The sequence below is a fragment of the Solanum verrucosum genome, unplaced genomic scaffold (assembly GCF_900185275.1).
Source record: "Solanum verrucosum unplaced genomic scaffold, falcon-dt-bn FXZP01000284.1, whole genome shotgun sequence".
NCBI lineage: Eukaryota > Viridiplantae > Streptophyta > Magnoliopsida > Solanales > Solanaceae > Solanum > Solanum verrucosum.
In genome coordinates, this window is record NW_026019936.1 from 1,942,512 (window position 1) to 1,961,353 (window position 18,842).

At 29.4% G+C, this 18,842-nt stretch overlaps 2 protein-coding genes across 2 annotated transcripts in view; one reads left to right on the forward strand and one right to left on the reverse strand.

Moving 5' to 3' along the window:
- Nucleotides 1-1,633: 1,633 nt before the first annotated feature.
- Nucleotides 1,634-3,765, forward strand: LOC125835795 (receptor-like protein 9DC3). The gene is made up of 3 exons (XM_049514900.1): nucleotides 1,634-1,637; nucleotides 3,125-3,539; nucleotides 3,711-3,765. Exons 1-3 carry the CDS (start codon nucleotides 1,634-1,636, stop codon nucleotides 3,763-3,765), a joined length of 474 nt encoding a protein of 157 aa, XP_049370857.1.
- A 1,347-nt stretch (nucleotides 3,766-5,112) lies between these two features.
- LOC125837490 (linoleate 13S-lipoxygenase 2-1, chloroplastic-like) overlaps nucleotides 5,113-18,842 on the reverse strand; it is a 116,460-nt gene continuing 102,730 nt past the window's right edge. Inside the window, 10 exon segments of the mRNA XM_049516597.1 lie at nucleotides 5,113-5,581; nucleotides 5,950-6,260; nucleotides 6,837-7,103; nucleotides 7,754-8,058; nucleotides 8,927-9,037; nucleotides 9,416-9,501; nucleotides 10,136-10,459; nucleotides 11,397-11,634; nucleotides 12,625-12,893; nucleotides 15,266-15,605. Of these exon segments, the coding sequence (XP_049372554.1) occupies nucleotides 5,118-5,581; nucleotides 5,950-6,260; nucleotides 6,837-7,103; nucleotides 7,754-8,058; nucleotides 8,927-9,037; nucleotides 9,416-9,501; nucleotides 10,136-10,459; nucleotides 11,397-11,634; nucleotides 12,625-12,893; nucleotides 15,266-15,602 (2,712 nt within the window). The 5' untranslated portion in view covers nucleotides 15,603-15,605 and the 3' untranslated portion in view covers nucleotides 5,113-5,117.

Genomic DNA, 18,842 nt, shown 5'->3' on the forward strand with positions numbered 1-18,842 from the left:
ATGTAATGAGAAGTAGGTAAAATGGAATCACCAATTATGGGACAAATAGCTTAGGTTTATATTAACTGAATTCATATCTCGATCGAGAAATTAAATTATTTAGCAACTTTTTCTATTGTTTCTCTTTGTCCACTATTTTTTTTTCAAATTAATCTTATGCGAAAAACCTTAACCTCAACGATTTAAAATAAAATTCACGAGGAAAGAAAATATAAGACATAATTTTATTCAACAGAGGATAAAATGAAGCATATTATTGCTACTAATGACTTGAATATGCTAAATTTTATTCTAAAAAGAAAAAAATTAAAATTATTACTCATTAAATCCAATGTTTGTACTCGAACGACTTCATTGAACGAAATTTGTTTAATTTTTCAGAAATTGAAATTTATAAAATGGTAGATCAATTTTATTATTCTATTCATTTTATTTTACGTAAAGAAATTTGAGTAAATTAAATAAAATCCACACTGATTAGCATATTCAAGTGCGGATTCAAGTCATCAACAACAATTGTATGCTTAACTTTATCCTCCATTGAATAACATTAGGACTTATATCTTCTTTTCTCATTAATTTTACTTTGAATCGTTGACGTTATTGTTCTTTTCAAAAGAATAGTTTGAAGAAAAAAGGCCGGGGATAGAGAAACAACTTTAAAATGGGTTAAAGATTTAATTTTACGAAGATATCGGTTAATATATAAACCTAAGCTATTTGTATTTACAAAAGGGACAAAGACCAAACCTGATAAGTTTTTGAATACTTAAAGGATTAAAGTCGGTAAGTTTATAGTTAATGGACTATAACCGATAATTGTATAGTTAAGGGACCAAAGCTGATAAGTTTTTTAATAGTTAAAAGACTAAATTCATTAAGTATATAGTTAAGAGACCATTTATGACCTACTCCTATAATTAAGGGACTATTTATGTCATTTTCTCTACAACTCTTGAGAAAATATTAATTAAAAAAGTAATTTGATTAAATTATCTTTATTTATTATCTGGTCTCAATTTGATGCTACATTCTTTTCCACCATATTTATTGTCTTCATGTTTTATTGAGTAAAGAGGAAAGTGAAAAGCAATAAACAATTATATTTTAATTTTAAAAAGTTATAATTATTTTGAACCACTTATTTTTTTAAGCACGATAATATTTCGAGCATCAATTATTGAGCAAAAAAAATCTTTGCATAGATTTAGATCCACATGTTGTGTTTAGGTAGATATAGTTACAGATCATAAAGATATTTTTTACATGTGACATATTTTAATTTGAATTTATGGAAAAGAAATTTTTGGCAATGTTCTTAAAGGCCAAGAATAAATTTGGTGGATTTCTAGAGGATGATTTTTGGAATTGGAACTAGTTAGAAAAATGACATAGTTAGTATTAAACGTTTATTTCATTCTATGGTTGGTAGCATCGAAAGTTTATTTCTTAGCTGAGTCCATCAAATAATTTTCATGCATGTTCAATTAGAATTTCGATATGGAATATCTCAGCCCCTCGAGGGCCTTGTCATATACTATGATATTGGAGTTACCCAACAAATATGTGGTGGAGTCTGGTCTACCAAAGCTCTAATCAATCGAGTTAACTCTTTTTTTTTTATATAACAATTATGGGTTCAAGATTTAAATTTTTTTCATTATAAAATATAATTTAATTATTTTAGTGTTGTAAATAAAAAATAAATCGTCCAGTATTTCTATATATCCAGGCATGATGAAAGTGAAACCCACACAAAAAGCAAAGCCTAAGATTTTGGGGCACCAACTATATGTAGATGTGACTAGACTTTGTAGACTCTAATCAAATCATTTTTTGTTTCACTTTTTTTTTTTTAAAAATCCATATATTGACAAATTATTAAGCTGTCAATTTTAAAAAGTATAATACATAAATATGTTCTTTAATTTAATTTTATCTGGCATCTATGAACTTCAATTTTGAATGTGTACAAGTAGACACTTAAATTTGTATAAACTTGAACAAGTAGACGCATGCATCTGACGTGACATAATACATATAGAACACAAATTGCCATGTAGGACGTACGCTTGTCGATTTGTTCAGTTTTATGCAAGTTAAACAGTCTACACGTGCACAATCAAAAATAAAAAATATAAATATCAATTAAAGCTAAATTAAAAAACACATTTATATATTATGTCATATTAAAAATTAATTCATGTAATATTACATCACCACCCTGGATCAAAGGACAATTAAAAAAAAAGAATAAAAACTAAAAGTACATGTCTAGTAAATAAGTAAATAAAAAAATGTGTGGTTGAGAATACAAATATCTACCCAAATGGTCCATTATTGGGATTCCTTTTGGATAGAACATTTTGGTAAAAAATTTCGAGTATCAGATATTTATATCAAATCAATTTACATGATTAAGTTATATAATAAAGTAAAAATGTTTCTTAATTGATCATTGATTAAGTAAGTGAACTCTATAATCCAACACATAAGATGCATATATTAGTTTGATAGAAATTATTTAAAAATTTTGATAAATTGTCGTGATTTATCCTCAAATTTCACCTACACATTTTTGTTTTAAAAAATAGTCCGAATTAGTTCAAACAACTCCGAGTTTAATGTTTAATCTTATAATATCGATTTCAATCATTTTCAGTTGTTAAATTCAATTCAAGTATACAAAAATCAATAAACTGATCATTACTTTATCGTTTTTCAAGAATCAAGCTAATCAACAAAATCGAACAATATATAGTATTCTCTAATTTTCCATCCTCTTCTTGTTTCTAATTTTTTTTAATTAATCATTCGATATTTAAAATTTATTGTTTCAATTAATTTAAATTTACGTCTGATAAAATTAAAAGAGTAAAGTGCATTCTATAAAAGAAAGTTCAAAATTTGTACACTAAAAATAGTTCGAGGTGTCCCTTGATTATAGTGGTGGTATCATTTTTATCTTCGTTTTTTTTATATGTTGCAAAAATTGGCATGTATGATATACCCTTATAATATACCAAACATTTTTATCTTCGCTTTGAAGGTCATATACCAAACATTATTGGAGATCTTGTTGGACTTCGTACGTTGAACTTATAATCTCATAATGTCTTGGAAGGTCATATACCGGCATCATTGAAAAATCTATTTGTGCTCGAATCATTGGATCTCTCATCTAACAAAATCAGTGGAGAAATTCCGCAGCAGCTTGCATCCCTCACATTTCTTGAAGTCTTAAATCTCTCTCACAATCATCTTGTTGGATGCATTCCCAAAGGAAAGCAATTTGATACGTTTGAGAACAGTTCATACCAAGGAAATGATGGATTACGAGGATTGCCACCCTCAAGAGATCGTGGTCGTGATGATAGGGTACCACAAGTGACAATTCCAGTTGAGCTAGATAAAGAAGAAGAAGATTCACCAATGATCAGTTGGCAGGCGGTTCTCATGGGTTACGGTTGTGGTCTAGTTATTGGATTGTCCTTAATATACATAATGTTGTCAACACAATATCCAACATGGTTTTCGAGGTTGGTTGTGCAATTGGAACACAGAATTACTACGAGAATGAAAAAACACAAGAAAAGATATTAGTGTGTAACCGACAGGTATTCAACTTGATCTTTATCCTTCAGAAGATTACTTCTTCTATATCGATTTATTAATGTGCAAGTTTAATGCTTTATTTTTGAAAATTGCAGGATTCATGCCTACAGAGTTGCTGAGGATGCAGATGAAAGCCTTTATCTTTCCTAGTTTGTGATGTTTCCGTTAGGTGTTTGTTATCCTATGAATAAAGACATGAATTTTCTTCTTTGAGACTCAATCAAATTTTTCTATGGCATGTAGTTATTAGTTAACAGAAATCAGACACAAACTTGAATCTTTAGATCATTCAATCGGACAATATGTGCCATCACTAAAATCATTGTATTTCCCTCAACTCTTTCACATTAACATAAACATAGAACACTCACTTTAAGTTCCAAAACATAAAAATAAAAAAAAATCTGTAGTTACAGAGTTCGGAAATATTTTTATAAAGGCTCATGATGGTCCTTCATCAAAAAATCAAAGAAACATTATCAGGGACCAAAGTAGCAGTTTTCTATCATTAACTCTTTTCATTGAAGCAGCAGCAAAAGATTTGCATTATTCTCTACTGCCTCACATAGACAACATCCTGTGGTTTCAACATTCTTTGAAGTGCTGGAGAATCCAACTCTCGGATGACAGAGTTCCCCGATATCTCTATTGGTGGAAGGTAGACGGTACCAGTTGAATTGAATTAATTGAATAGAACACAAGTTGACCTGAGCATCACTGTTATACAACAACAAACTACGCCACAGCCCCAAACAATAACTTGCACAGAGACCTGAAATAATGTTCAGAGCCCAAAATAAGATGGACATAAACACACAACTGAGTGATAGCTCCATGAAATGTACAAGCACCCATCAGAGCAGTGGCATCAGCTTCAAAAGGTATCTTCTTTATGAAGTCGTACGCTTCCTGTAGTAGCCCAGCTCTGCGTAAGAGATCAATCAGACAACCATAGTGCTACAAGTCCAAATTCATGTGACATTTCAAGAGCAAACCTGCTTGCTAATCATTGCATCAAATATCTTTGAAGCATATATCAAACAACCCATCTTTCCATAAAACACAAACAATGCAGTCGTCATGAAGACACTCAACTCCTCATTCTTTACCATGTACATATACTTGCCTCCCAAGATTTAATGCCAAACCAAAGATATACTTTTTTTTCTTGATCTACTAGCCTCTGTTCTCTGTGCATTCCTATTTCTTAATAAATCTCAAATGTTTTATTTATTTTTTAAAAACAGGCATTCTATAGAAGCTGCAGTTTTCGCGGATAGCAGATGGGCAAAGCAATCTGCTATGGTGAGCAGCCGGTTCTATCCACTTCTTCTTTTATTCTACACATCCGGTTCAGGTTATCATCAAACACGACTAATTTGTATCAACGGGCATTTGCAAAAGCAAAATGAGCTAGCACATATGATAGATTGCATCATTTTTATTACACATGAAACTTTATTACAAAATTCATATCTTTTACACACACACACACACAAAAATCAAATGGAAATACTATAAGGTACACCTTTTCCAGTAACTCCAGGTTCAGAATATGGTTTCAACAATTCATATGGCATAACTCCAGCTCCATTTCTATTATTCAACTTACTATCATTATTTCTAGCATCAATAATCCCTTCAAGCTCCTTCAATTTCCCCGAAAACACCTCGAACGCCGCGTTAATTACGGGGTCTTCAGCCCAATAAGGCTCAATCTTTTCACCAATATATTCTTCATCTGGTGAATGGTTTGATAAGACATCCAAAATTGTCATCACTTTTGTTGCTTGAATTTGTGAAGGGAAGCATCTTAGTAGTGCCTCCTCAGGCTTATTCATGAACCACTCCCATTCTTCAGCTGTTGGATCCTCAGTTGGCATTTTTGATCTAGCAACTGTTGGCCTATTTGGAAAGTAGCCTACATATGTAATAGAATAGTTAATATGATGAGGGCCGAGCGCCCGGCTATCGAAAACAAACTATCTACCTAGTTCACACAAACAAGATAGGGATAAGGTCTGTATAATACGCCTCACTCTCTCCAAACAGTGACGTAGCCAGAAGTTTTACTTAGGAGTGTCAGTTGTCACAATATAAAAAAGGGGCATAATACATAAATATGCTCTTTAACTTGGCTTCAACTAGCATCTATGCCCTCCAGTTTTGGTTGTGTACAAGTAGACACACATGTTCTACGTGGCATAATACATGTAGGATGCCACATAGGACACGTAGGACGAATGTGTCTATTTGTTCAATTATAACAAGTTTAAGTGTCTACTTGTGCACAGTCAAAGTTGGAGAGCGTAGATGTCAGCTGAAACCAAGTTAAAGGACATATAGTATATATACCTAAACTAAAATTTTGACCTAGCTAAACCACGTTATTTGGGGTTTTTAACTCTGGCCACCATGGCTCATTTCTCTTGTCACCATGTCCAATATTTTTAATCTCTGACCACCAAGCTTGGAGTTCTTTATCAGATTCAATAAGATTTGTTTGTGGATAATAATGGTTTACATAATTTGTTACCCATTGTTTAAGTATGTCCCAAAGTACTAATCCATCATTAGCAAAAGGGTAATCTTCTATTGCTAGTTTCAATCCATGTGGTTCATTTGGATCTTCCACTGCCAATCCCCTGTAAATTTTGCACAAAATAACATGTTAGTAGAAGTAGGGGCTCGTCCAAGTCCTTTTCGTCGAAAAATTATACTATATATAAGGTCAATCTTATTTTTATGTATATATATAGTAGATGTTGATTCTCCTGTTTGTGTTATACCAATGTACAAACCAATAAATCTTGATTTAGAAAATCAAGGTTGTCTAAAGGGTAAAGAAGTTACTTGTGAATACTTTATAGCTCATCCTGATCGTATTTCTCCCGAGATGAAAGAAAATATTAGTTATTTTTCTTTTCAGAACTATTGCCCCAATAAAAAATAAACTTAATAATTAGAGGTCTCAAGTTCGACCTTCGCAAACGGAAGCACCTTTGGTTGGGAGCATTTTACCTCCAATATAGGATTTTCTAACCCTAAAATGAGCCCCACGTGTCTCGAGATCTACCCCTTTTTTTAATAGAGTCACATTTAATTGGGAGCGTTTTACTCCAAAGTGGGATCTTTTTACATGAATTTAGATTAGTAGGGTCCCAAAACAGATACCAAACACCGAATCAAATTAGAATAATAGAAGATTAGTGAATTATTACCTACTAATAAGGTTTTGTGGGAGTGCCTCTTGGTCAAATCTCCATTCAGCACCATAGGCAATAGAACTCAACTCAATTGCATACTTGCCTGGGAAAAATGAACTCTCAATAATACCATTAGCATTAATAAGTGCTTCTCTAGCTAAGGCATTTATCTCCATTGTGTATCTGAAATGAGGATGCAGCAATCTATATATTGGATGCATTGCACTTAGTTGCCTATTTGATGCAATAATGTATGGCTCTGTACAACAATGAGTTCTTAGCCTGCAAAATTTTGGTACAAAAAAATAATTAGTCATAAAATTTTCAACATCAAAATTACTAAGAAAAAAGTTTAAGTTATATGCATCGTGCGTCAGTCAGTGTAAGAAATTTGTACACCATCAAGTCAACCTTTCCTTGTTGTAACAGGTACTCTGTCTTATTTTTAAGATTATATATGGCATGCCTTAGGAAGACTTATCTATAAGTAATATCTTTTAAGCTACTTGATAGTGTAAAAAAAATCTTTACGCTGACATCGGGATAGAGTACTAATGTGAAGAGTCATTACATTAAAAATGATCTTTAGCGGTAAAAGCTTAATTGCTGCTAAAAGCATATTTTTAGCTAGTGGTTTGTAAATGCCCCTAAAGTCTATAGAGACACTAGATCCAATGACAATTAACTAATGTCGATAAAAGTTTTATCACTTTTGTTAATGTATATAATTATTACCGTTAAAAGTTGTTTTTGTTAAAGTGAGTCAGTTAGCAAAGAGTTCAAGTTATATGCGCCGTCAATATGTAATATGGAATTTATACATGATTAACAAATCACTTTTACTTGTTATAACAGATAACTTGTCTTATAATAAATCTAATATCTTAAGAAGACTTATCTGTAAATATCTTTTAGGTGACATGATAACTTACCAGTGACTAACTAGTTGATGATAGCCAGAGTCATGAGAAAGAACATGAGCTTTGGCCAATTTCCATAGCCAAGCCCCAGTGGCATTCCAATCATTTGGGGAATAAACTTCCTTCCATTGAGGTTTATCATCTACTGGTGGCCTAGTTAGCTCAATTGCCAAAGGTTTCAATGTGCCTTCAGGTGTCAAGAAGAATATAGTTCTTGATCCATATAATACTGACCCTTTGAGTTCATTCACTTTGTTCACATATGGCAACAACAAATCATGGTAATCTAGGATGAACAACTTCTTTTGTTGAACTGCCTGTATAGATATATAACTCAAGAATTAAAATCAAGACTTTATATACATAATCCAAGAAATTGTGGAAAAATGATATTAAGGGGTGATCTTGAATTTTTGGTGACCACCTTAAGACGATCTTAATAAAAATGACATATGTTGTCCATCAAGAATAAATTCTAATTATAATGTGTACGCAAATTTAGTTTTTTCTATGAGGAATAAAGAGTTATGACCATTTAAAGAAGTTACAAACACTAAATAAAGCTAGTGTAATGTGTTGTCGCTTGTTGGGGTAGGAGTTTCAGTTGTAATGACTTGTGAATAATTAAGCTAAACCATGCAATGTTTATCTATATGAGGTAGAACTTGTGGCAAATTGAGAAGATTCACTATATTGCAATGACTCGAACTCGTGGTTCATAGGTAAAATAAATTTATATCCAATAGGAAACAATGGTTGTTTTTTAAAACATCTAATAAGTTGGGGCCAAAAGTTCAAAATCACCCCTATGGAGGTCATTTTTGCAAATCACCCTATATTATAAAATATAACTAGTGCAATCTAGTATGTGGATTATTTGTAACGTATGACCTTTCTTGAGACTATTGGTTAAATCATGTCTCTCACTTAGTTCAACAAACTAAATTTCGCCTTTAAAAGTAGTTGGGTGACTCTTTTCTTGTGAAAGACAAATTTATTAGCCCATTGAGCTATTGGGGGACTTGATAATTTAAAAAGTAACCTTAAGAAAGGCCATTCGTGCAAATAAAAAAGATCAAACTATTGGCCAGACTAGATATCGTCTGTCTATAAATAAAGCAAAAAATGTAGATTTTTCTCGTAATTGAAAATAAATAAATAAAAATAATGTGTTTATATATATACCTGTTCAACAGTCATATAGTTTCCAATTTCTTTCTCAATTAGCTCTTTTGTGATTTCTGATTCAGGAGGTCCATACACTTTAGGGTCTAGCTTGCTCCTCAATGGCCATTCCTGTATTTAGCAACAAATTAGCGATGGATAAAAATTCAGTTAGTTTCAAGGCAATTTGACGATGGATAATTAGTAATAAGGTTTATGGCTAATTCTATTTTTTTTTCCTGATATTTATGATAAAGTGTATATATAATAGTTAAGCATATGATATTTGAAATCATATCACAAAAATATGTATGTTCCCAATACTAATATTCCTTTTAGTAAATCTATTCATAGAGCAACATAAAGTGAACTCAAAATAAATACCTATTAAGTTTAAGATGATATAAAGAGAAAAAACAATCAAAATTATGGCAATAACATATAGTGACCTATACTATATGAGTTGATATAAATATCTAATACAAATAAGTTTTTATCGTAATAACATACCGTAACCAATCGGATACTGTATGGATTCAAACCAGCCAAGGTTTGTCGAGCAAATTCCACATCTCTAAACCAAGAAAATTTGTCCCCTGCCATAAATAGTACAAAGAAATAAAAAAAATATTAAATCGTACAAGCAATTTTCAAAAATATCATCACATTCGTGTCTAATTATTGAAATATGTGGTGCATTTTTGAAAGACAAGAATGACAACATTTTTGAAGAATCCAATCAAAGTGTAAATTTCTAATTTTATATGTAATATTTAGATTTCTGATCCCCCTCCTTAAAAAAAATAAACAAATCTACATGATATCACATGAAAATATTTATTGATCCAACTACAAGAAGCAAAATGCAACGACATTTTCGGAGGATCAGATCAACATATATATGTTTCTAGTGTTATATATGCAATTCTCAGCTATGTTCCTCGTATATGTCCTTCAAAAATGTCCTTGCACTTGTGTTGAATTATCTAAATTTTATGCATTTTTAGAGAATCTGAAATAATTTTTTAACGATATTTTTAAAGGATCTGAACAAAGTATAGATTTCTAATAAAAATATTTAGATTTTTTTTTATCTTTAAAAGTGCTAGATGCATGATATCAAATGAAAATAAATGTTGATCCAAGTACATTAAAGCAAAACACATATGTTAACATTTTTGAAAATTCTAAACAACATAGTTAATTTATAGGGTTTTTTTGGGTACTTACTTTGAACCAATTGAGGGGATTCAAAGAGCAAGACATCTTTTCTAGTATCAGAAATAGCCTTAATAAGTCTTGGTACGACGTTAAAAAGGCCACTTTTTTTATCTCCAAGTCCTGGTAGATCAACACCGACATTGAAAAGCGAGTCAATGGCCGGAAAATGTGGAAACCCGAGGTTGGGATCGGTTACGACCGATTCCAACGCGGGCACCACCGCGTGTAGGACGGAGTAAACGGTGTTGCCGGAGAATGTTAAACTCTTCACTTCTGAAAATGCTTCATCTCTTGGTACGTACACAAAGGTACTCCTTGTTTCAGATAATGGATCTACAAAAAAAAAATTAAAAATTACAAAATTCAATTCGAGTTTAACTTCTACGTACTAATAGTAAAAACTTTTTTTTAACATAAGTTTCTAAAGTTACTATCTATTACTATGACATGTTAAATTACATTAATAGAAAGCCAATTTGGTTAGCTGATTAAAAATTGTTGATAATTGTCAAATGTTAAAAAATAGTTTAAAGCGTAGAAATTTATTTTTTATTCAGTTATGTGTCTGGATAGAAGTGAAAGAAACTTTTTAAAAATAAATTGATTGTTATGCATTAAGTAATTGGTGTATTTAGTAAAATAGTGTATAGAAGTGTTTTTCTAGTAAAATGACTTAAATGTCCTTAAAGTTATTTTTACAAAAAGAATATAACAAAAATGGTGAAGGGTGATGAATGACAAAAATGAAATATAGAGGGAGTTGGTAATTTCATTTTGAAAGAATTTTTTGGTGATTAATACAAAAGGGCAAGTTACACACATTTAGTCGATCGTCCAAAAATAAATATAATTCACACAGTTAAATATATTAAAAATATATAGACTATTACATATCTATAATGTATAGTTTAGTGGACAACTGTTTATGTCAAATTCTCATTCCAAAAACTCTTTACGCTAAATTGTTTTCTTTAGGTCAAAGTAAATATTAAGTTTAAACAATAAAAGTTTTTTTCAAACATAAAATGCTTATAAACTGAAATAACCAATTTATGACTTTTTACTGATTTTAACTTATAGATATACTTGTGGTGTGCGTTTCCCAAAATATGTAGATAAATTATAAATTCATTTTCCATATATAATCATTTGATATCTAATACTGAACTATTCAAGATTCAAGTCATCACATAAGGCACATTTATGGTGAGGTGGAGGGAGGGGATATCCACATTTTCAAAAGTTCAAACTCGAGACAGAAATAATATACCTTTTTTACTTCTTGGTCTACCGGTTCTACACCTTCTAGGATAAGGTAATTCTTTTCCACCAAGTACTGGTCTCTTAGCATCACCATTACCATTAGCTTCTCCAAGATCATTATAAACATCATAATCATAAATCCTCTCAAATACTTTTCTTTCTCCAATTCCATCACCTCTTAATGTCACAAGTTCTTCCTCTCTTAACCTACTTACTCCACTTGGGGTTTGAGATGGTAAATATGACTGCAAATTAACGATATAATTAAGTAAATAAAAAACAGTAGCATACTTCAACATAGTATTATAATAGCCAGAGGTTATCAGTCCAAATCCCACTATTGTATATCTAAGAGTGTCAAAGAAGCGAGTTAGGCTAAATTTGAATGAATTGGGGGGTTGGGGTGGGGGTCGGGATGCGTGGGGGATTAATTGACCTATCCAAAGGTTATTTGAATTGAATCGGGTTGCTAAAATCATAGGTAATAATCCAACTCATTCAACTCTTACCATGTATATTTCCTAGTATCTTTCTTGTAATTTGTTTAATAACCAAACAAAAACTGATAAAACATTTTTTCTTTACTATGACTGAAGCAGCTCATATTTTCATGAGCTAATTTCATAATTCTTACTACCACCATCTATCAAAAAGATTTTTCACAGGTCAATATCATTTTAATTATTTTCTTTTTCAAAATGTATAAAATCTATTATGATAATCAATCAAGTACACATTTTTTATTCTGAACAAAGAAATCTAAGGGGGTCACGGGTTCACGTGAACACATGATCCTCTCCCGAGATAATATATAGTAGTGTTATATTTTTTTTAAAATATTGAAAAATAGATATCCACACTTGAAGTATCACATAATGCGAGTATGATTGGGTGCACTTCTCTCCACGAGGTTGGAAATTTAAATTTTATATTTATCTTGTTTTATTTTTCTTTCTAAAATTAGATAACACTTCTCTAAGTGGTAATTGCTATATATATATATATAGAGAGAGAGAGAGAGAGACCTATAATTTTAAAATCTTAACGATTTTCAGTAATAAAAATCTAAATATTGAATCGATCAAATTTATATCATAGATCAACTTTTTTATAACAGCACACCCATCATTTTAAAATTCTGGATACGCCTCTAAAGAAATCCTCTCTAATATCTCCGATTATCATAGCACGAAATAATTTTTTAAAAAAATAGAAGAGAAGGAATTATAGCCAACCTTATTTGTGAAGAAAATCCTTTTATCAGGATTATCAAATTTGGAATGAACCCAAGAGTTGCATGTAATTTCAACTTTGCCATGGACAAAACCGTCAATTACTATATTCTTCACATACATTTCCTTGTGGTGCTCATTTTCTACTAAAATTGCACCAACCTCCCCAAAGTCTTCAGGAATTACAAAATCAGCCTCATAATGTGTGTCGCCATCCACATCTCGTCCACGATGTGCATATGCCCTAATGCCTGGCTTCTCAATTCCAGTCTCTTTAAAAAATTTAAATTTAAAAAAAAATAAAAAATATTAATAATATTTTAAAATTTTAAATTAAATGAAACATTGAAGGAAGAAATTAATTAGCGGAAAAGAAATATAATGATACTTTTCTCTATCTCTTTTTTATCGTACAATAAAAAAATTCGATTTTCTTCTCTACCAACTTATTATTATTTCTTATCATTTATAGTCAGTTAGTTTATTAGAAATAAAATTGATGATACAACTAAATTTTGATGAAATATTATTAAAATACACAAAAAAAAGGACTTTTTTCTGTAAGGCTAAGAAAGTCACTTACAAATTATTATAGTATACCTATTATGTATTATCACCCCGTTCCTGAAATATTGACTTTGAACTTTATTTGTTTTCAATTTTCAAAAAAAAAAAAAACTTATCAAAGTAAAATTTGCTTCGTTTGACAAGTTACATTTTTTTTTCTTTTTTGGGTTTTACATTTGGTGTACTCAGTACATGTCTTAACATTCGATTAAATATAAATTTATGCATTATAGGACTCATTTGTGTGTGTGGATATCCCTTTTAAGAGGATTTTTTTTTATTTTCACGCACGCGAACTAAAAATCTTAAATTAAAAATTAAGAAAATTTAAACCATATCAACGACAAACCACCATATATATTATTTGTGAGGTCTTATTTTATCGCTAGAAAATGAAGGAATAACTTATCCTATGTTTAACAATTCTTGGATAAAACCCTTAAATGACTAAATTATCCCTCAATTTCTTTTTCTAAATCTTTTTTATAATTTGATATCCTTTTTAATTATATTGAAGTGATTATAAATGTTCTTTTTAATTCTCCAAATCCATGTCAGTGTAATTTGATGATTTCACAAACTAATATTTTTCTCTCCATGTTTGGTTTGCTATATTGAGTTGATTTTATTTTATTTTTTAAAAAAGGTAGTTCGTCGATTGACCACTTGAACTATTTATTATTTTTTTAATAAGCTTTAGATATTTGAACAATTTAACTACCTTAAATATATGTTAAGTTTAAGGTATATTTTACCAACAAAATAATTAAAAATGTATCGTGCTATCAGGTACATCACACCTCAAAATTAACAACAATTTATTTTTCATATTTTAGTATTTAACTTGACTTGTTTAATGAAATAAAAAATCCTACAAAAATTCAAGGGTATAGTTGAAAAGAAGATTTTTGTAGAGTTTATCGCTGAAATAATTCAAGTGAGAAAATAGCAAATATGACGATAAAATTGTTCTTCTCCTAACTAGTTAGAAGGCCACAAAAAATAATATTGCCCGACAGTTATTTATCTTGACTCAAAATAAATAATCTACCTTGACTCATTTACATGAAATAAACAATCTCATAGTAATTCAAGGATATAATTAGAAAGAAACTTTTTATAAAATTTTAAACCAAATACAATATTATATGAAAAGCAATGAACCAAACATTTGATAAAATATAATTTCTCCATTATTAATGAACTTTTACACTAAACAATCCTATTAAATGATTCAATTGAAGCAGACAGAAGGACACCTTTTTCATCACTTTCTGTCCATGTGATGTGACTCATTCTAATAGGTTTAATAATATATAGATACTTCTTTAAATTTATCAATAAATTTTATTTTTTATCAATAAATTCTATTTAGACATTCAACTCTCACATATATATAAATTTTAAACTTTTTAACATCGGAAAACTAACTGGATGTGTGTTATTGTTTAATTACACATACACGTTAAATTTTGAACGCACAACTTTATAAGTGCAGTGAATTTTATAATGAGAACCTTAAAAGTTGAAATCATAGGTAATCCGCCTCATCAGATTCAAATTCAAGTGGTTCAACCCAATTGACCTATTTTTTTTAATACGAAGCATCTCATAGATATATATGTCTGAAAATCACTAAAATTTCAATAAGCTTCAAGTTTTGATCAAATCATAATTTCAAAAATTACAACGAGTTCAGTTACGTTATAAAAGCTTTAAATTTGAAAGATCAATACATGAGTGTTGTAGCATTTCTGAAGGATCCAAACAACATAAAAACACTACTCCTACTAACTAGCTAAATAAAAGTCATTGAATGCACAATTATATAAATGTATTATGAGAATCTTGAAAGTTTGAATAAGCCTATCATATAGAGTGAGGATAATCAGTTCAACAATCTTCATTGAAAAATCATAATAGTTAATATAATATCATATATATTATACTTTAAATATTTTTAATCAAATTTCTCGATTCGTCACTGCTTTGACCCTGATCAATGCACATAAAAAGAGAGAGAACACACTTTTATTTAGGAAGAAAATTAATATATGAGTGAATAAAATATACTTACTATGATCAAGCTCAGCAGCAACAATCCACAAAAGTAGTGATTTACCAAGTAAATCACCAATATCATCAAATCCTCTTGATAAACTCAAATTAACTTGTTTTTGGACAGTCACCACAGCTTTAACACTTGTGGATTTTACAGTAGAACTAACCACAGCCTTAGTGGTATTTGCACCATTATAATTATGACGAACCCCAAAATTATTCTTTTTTTTTAGTCTAAAGTTTTTATTTAAAATATTTATGGGAAAAGAGGCTAAGAATAATGGATTAGTATTCCAAGATGGAATTAGGGTTTTTGTAGATTGTGATGATTGTTGAAGTTGAGGCTTCAACATTTTTTTATTTTTTTTTCAATTTTGATTGATATATGGTTTGGTTTGCATTTTGGTCTCTAAGTAGTTCTCTTTATATAGATGATGAAGTTTTGCTTAGGTACCTGTGTGTGTGTTTTTTTGGGCATGTAGAACCTTTTCTTGGATATTATTGAACGCTGAACCAGAATTTAAAGTTTATGAGCTCTGAATTTTATATCAAATTAATCGCTCGTTTTAGTTACTGAATTTCACAATTTATAAATATGCATTCATATTTATAATGTATTTTTTAAGGGAAAAAAGGACAGATATACCCCTGAACTATCGTAAATGGTATGTAGATACCCTCCGTCATACTTTTAGGACATTGGTGCCCCTACCGTCCAAAAACTAGAGCATATATACCCTTTATACTAACAGACATACACATGTCACAATCTTATCCACCGATATGACATTTATTAAATATCGGATCGACGGATAAGATTGTGCAACGTGTCCCTATTTAGTCTTCCGTTAGAGTGAATGACATATTTTCTCTAGTTTTTGGACGGCAGGGGCATCATATCCCAAAAGTATGACGGAAGGTATCTGCATACCATTTACGATAGTTTGGGGGTATATTTATCCTTTTTCACATTTTCTAATGTTGATACAAGATATAACCAAAAGTTATTGAGTTTGTCCGAACCAATGACGGAGCCACATTAATGTTGTTTACAGATTCAACAGAATTCAGTAATTTTGGCTCAAATTTATATTTTTGATGTATATATGTTGAAAATTAAAAACGTTATCAAAAACTTGTGACACTTAAAATTGAATAAATACAATATATAGCAATCATGAATTGGCAGAAAAAAAAAAGCTTATGATTTCAGACTTTTATTCTTAGAGTTGTTGTAATCTAAATTACTATTTATACGTATTAACTACTAGCTTTTTTAATAAAATAATTTTGCCTCAAGTAGACAATAAATTGCGTCCTAGAGATAATTTCCCCTTATGTGGACAATAATTTTCTTAATGTGTTAAAGTTAAATTGCGATCTCTTGACTTTTTACAATTTTAATTAAAAAAATGATTATTTTTTTTAGATATTTTATGTATAAAAATAAAAAATATCTTATAAAAATGACATAATTTTTTTTTTAAAAGTGTAAAGAACATATTGAGTTTTTATTAAAGTATTTATATACTAGAGAACATGGTCGCGCTTCGCGCGAGGGTTAAAAATATGTGTTAGAATAATTTTTCTTGTGGATTAATTATGTCATTATACTATCCAATCGTATCATTATCTTTTCATTTAAAATGATACATGCTCTATTAAAAAATATTTTATTTCCATTGCAATGAATGGGGGAATTGTTAGTATGTTTTGACGGTCCTCCTTGCTTTTTATTAAGATACCAAGGAGATTGAACTTTTATATTGTAATATCTATTATGGATACTTTTGTGAATGTTTTTGAAATGGTTTTCAATGTAAAATAACAGTAAAAAAATATAAAGAAATACGTCAACAACGTCCTATCATTTGTTATTAGATTGATTTTTAGAGAATATATTCTCTAATAACAAATTATTTCATCTTTGTATTACATTGAAACCAATACATGAAAAACGTCATTTCATTCTTTGTAAGATTGATCTAGTGAAATTCCTCTGTTTATATATTTTTTCAATCGCTCTTGTTTCTTTCTGAAATATGCAATTTGCTATTGCATAATATTTTCATACATCACTTTAACCGCTTTGCTTGATTTTTCAGTTGCATCTATATTCAAAAATAAATGTTTTGTTAATTGTTTAGAAATGCAACTTAAGATAGTTATGAATATTAACATTAATATTTTACCTTGACAATTCTCCGAACTAATTTGTTGGGGATGATTCATAATTTTCTTATCAATTGTAGTATTCCTGTATAAGTATTTATCAAAGTCAAACTAAGGATAAAGTGTTGCAATAAAATGTAATTTAAATATAATAATATTGAACATTTGAAAAACTAACCTCAATTATAGTATGAGCAGATGGTGACTATGAAGATAAATGGTGTGTCTTGATGTTTTAAATTTTGTTTGTGGTATTTATACCACTTTTTTCATTTGTTGGTTGTGCTTTCCACTTAATTGTTTAAATTATGAGTTAATTTTTTTGAATTTGTTAAATGTTCTTGTAAAGATAAGTGTCAAGATTTCGAAAAATAATTCGAGGAAATTTGGGAATTTGTATTGTTATGTATTCATTATGAAAGATATGTTATTAATTTATTATGCAAATATAGTAAATGAAAAGGTGTAAAGGATTAGTTTAGGATGGTGTAATTGTATAAAAAGAAATTCATATATGTAAGTTCATTAACGTATAATATTACATGATTCTGTAATATTGTTGGTATTTTTCTCTTTTAAAAAATTAGTGTATTGTACAACTTTTGTCCTTCCTTGGTTGTGCTCTCCATTTAATTCTTTTAACTAATGAGATTTTTTTTTAAACAACTCCATGGAGAATAACTATTTATAGATTGATTAATCATGAAAAATTAAATAGGAGAAAGTTGAGGAGACATGATATTTAAGTACAAAATGCAATAGATAGATATAATTTTTTTTTAACTCATAAAACACATTTTTCTTTAAAAAAATAATAATTATCATTTACAAAAGTAAATTTTAATAAATTTTGCAATAACACATGATCTTAAAGCACTATAATCAATAGACATTTCCAATAGTGAAGATTCACTTAAGCACTATACTGAACCTATATACTCCTAATCAGTATTAATCTTTCAAACAATAAATGTTAAATATTTAATAGAATTACTATTTAATTTATTTATTTAAAAATAAAAAGAGGGAATCAAAAACTTCAAAACTTCTAATAATAACAATAAAAAAATAAAATAAGAAGATCATAAAGTTACATATTAATAGTCAATTTTTCTATGAATTATACTGTATTTTGAAAATTAATTAACTTTACATTCACATGTTCTATCATTATAATTAATAAAAAGTTAATCCACATAACTATAAAATTACATCTACATGCTTTCTTGAGTAGCATACATGTATAGATTAACTCCCTTTTCTACTTTTATTTTTTAAAATATCCAGACCTGAAACATGGTAAGTTAACCTTAAACAACAAAAAAAAACATAAAAATAAAATTAACTAATCAAGTAAAAACCTTAAAGAATATTTAGTTATGAGTTAAAAGAAGAAAGAAGGAACCTACAAAGAGAAGCAA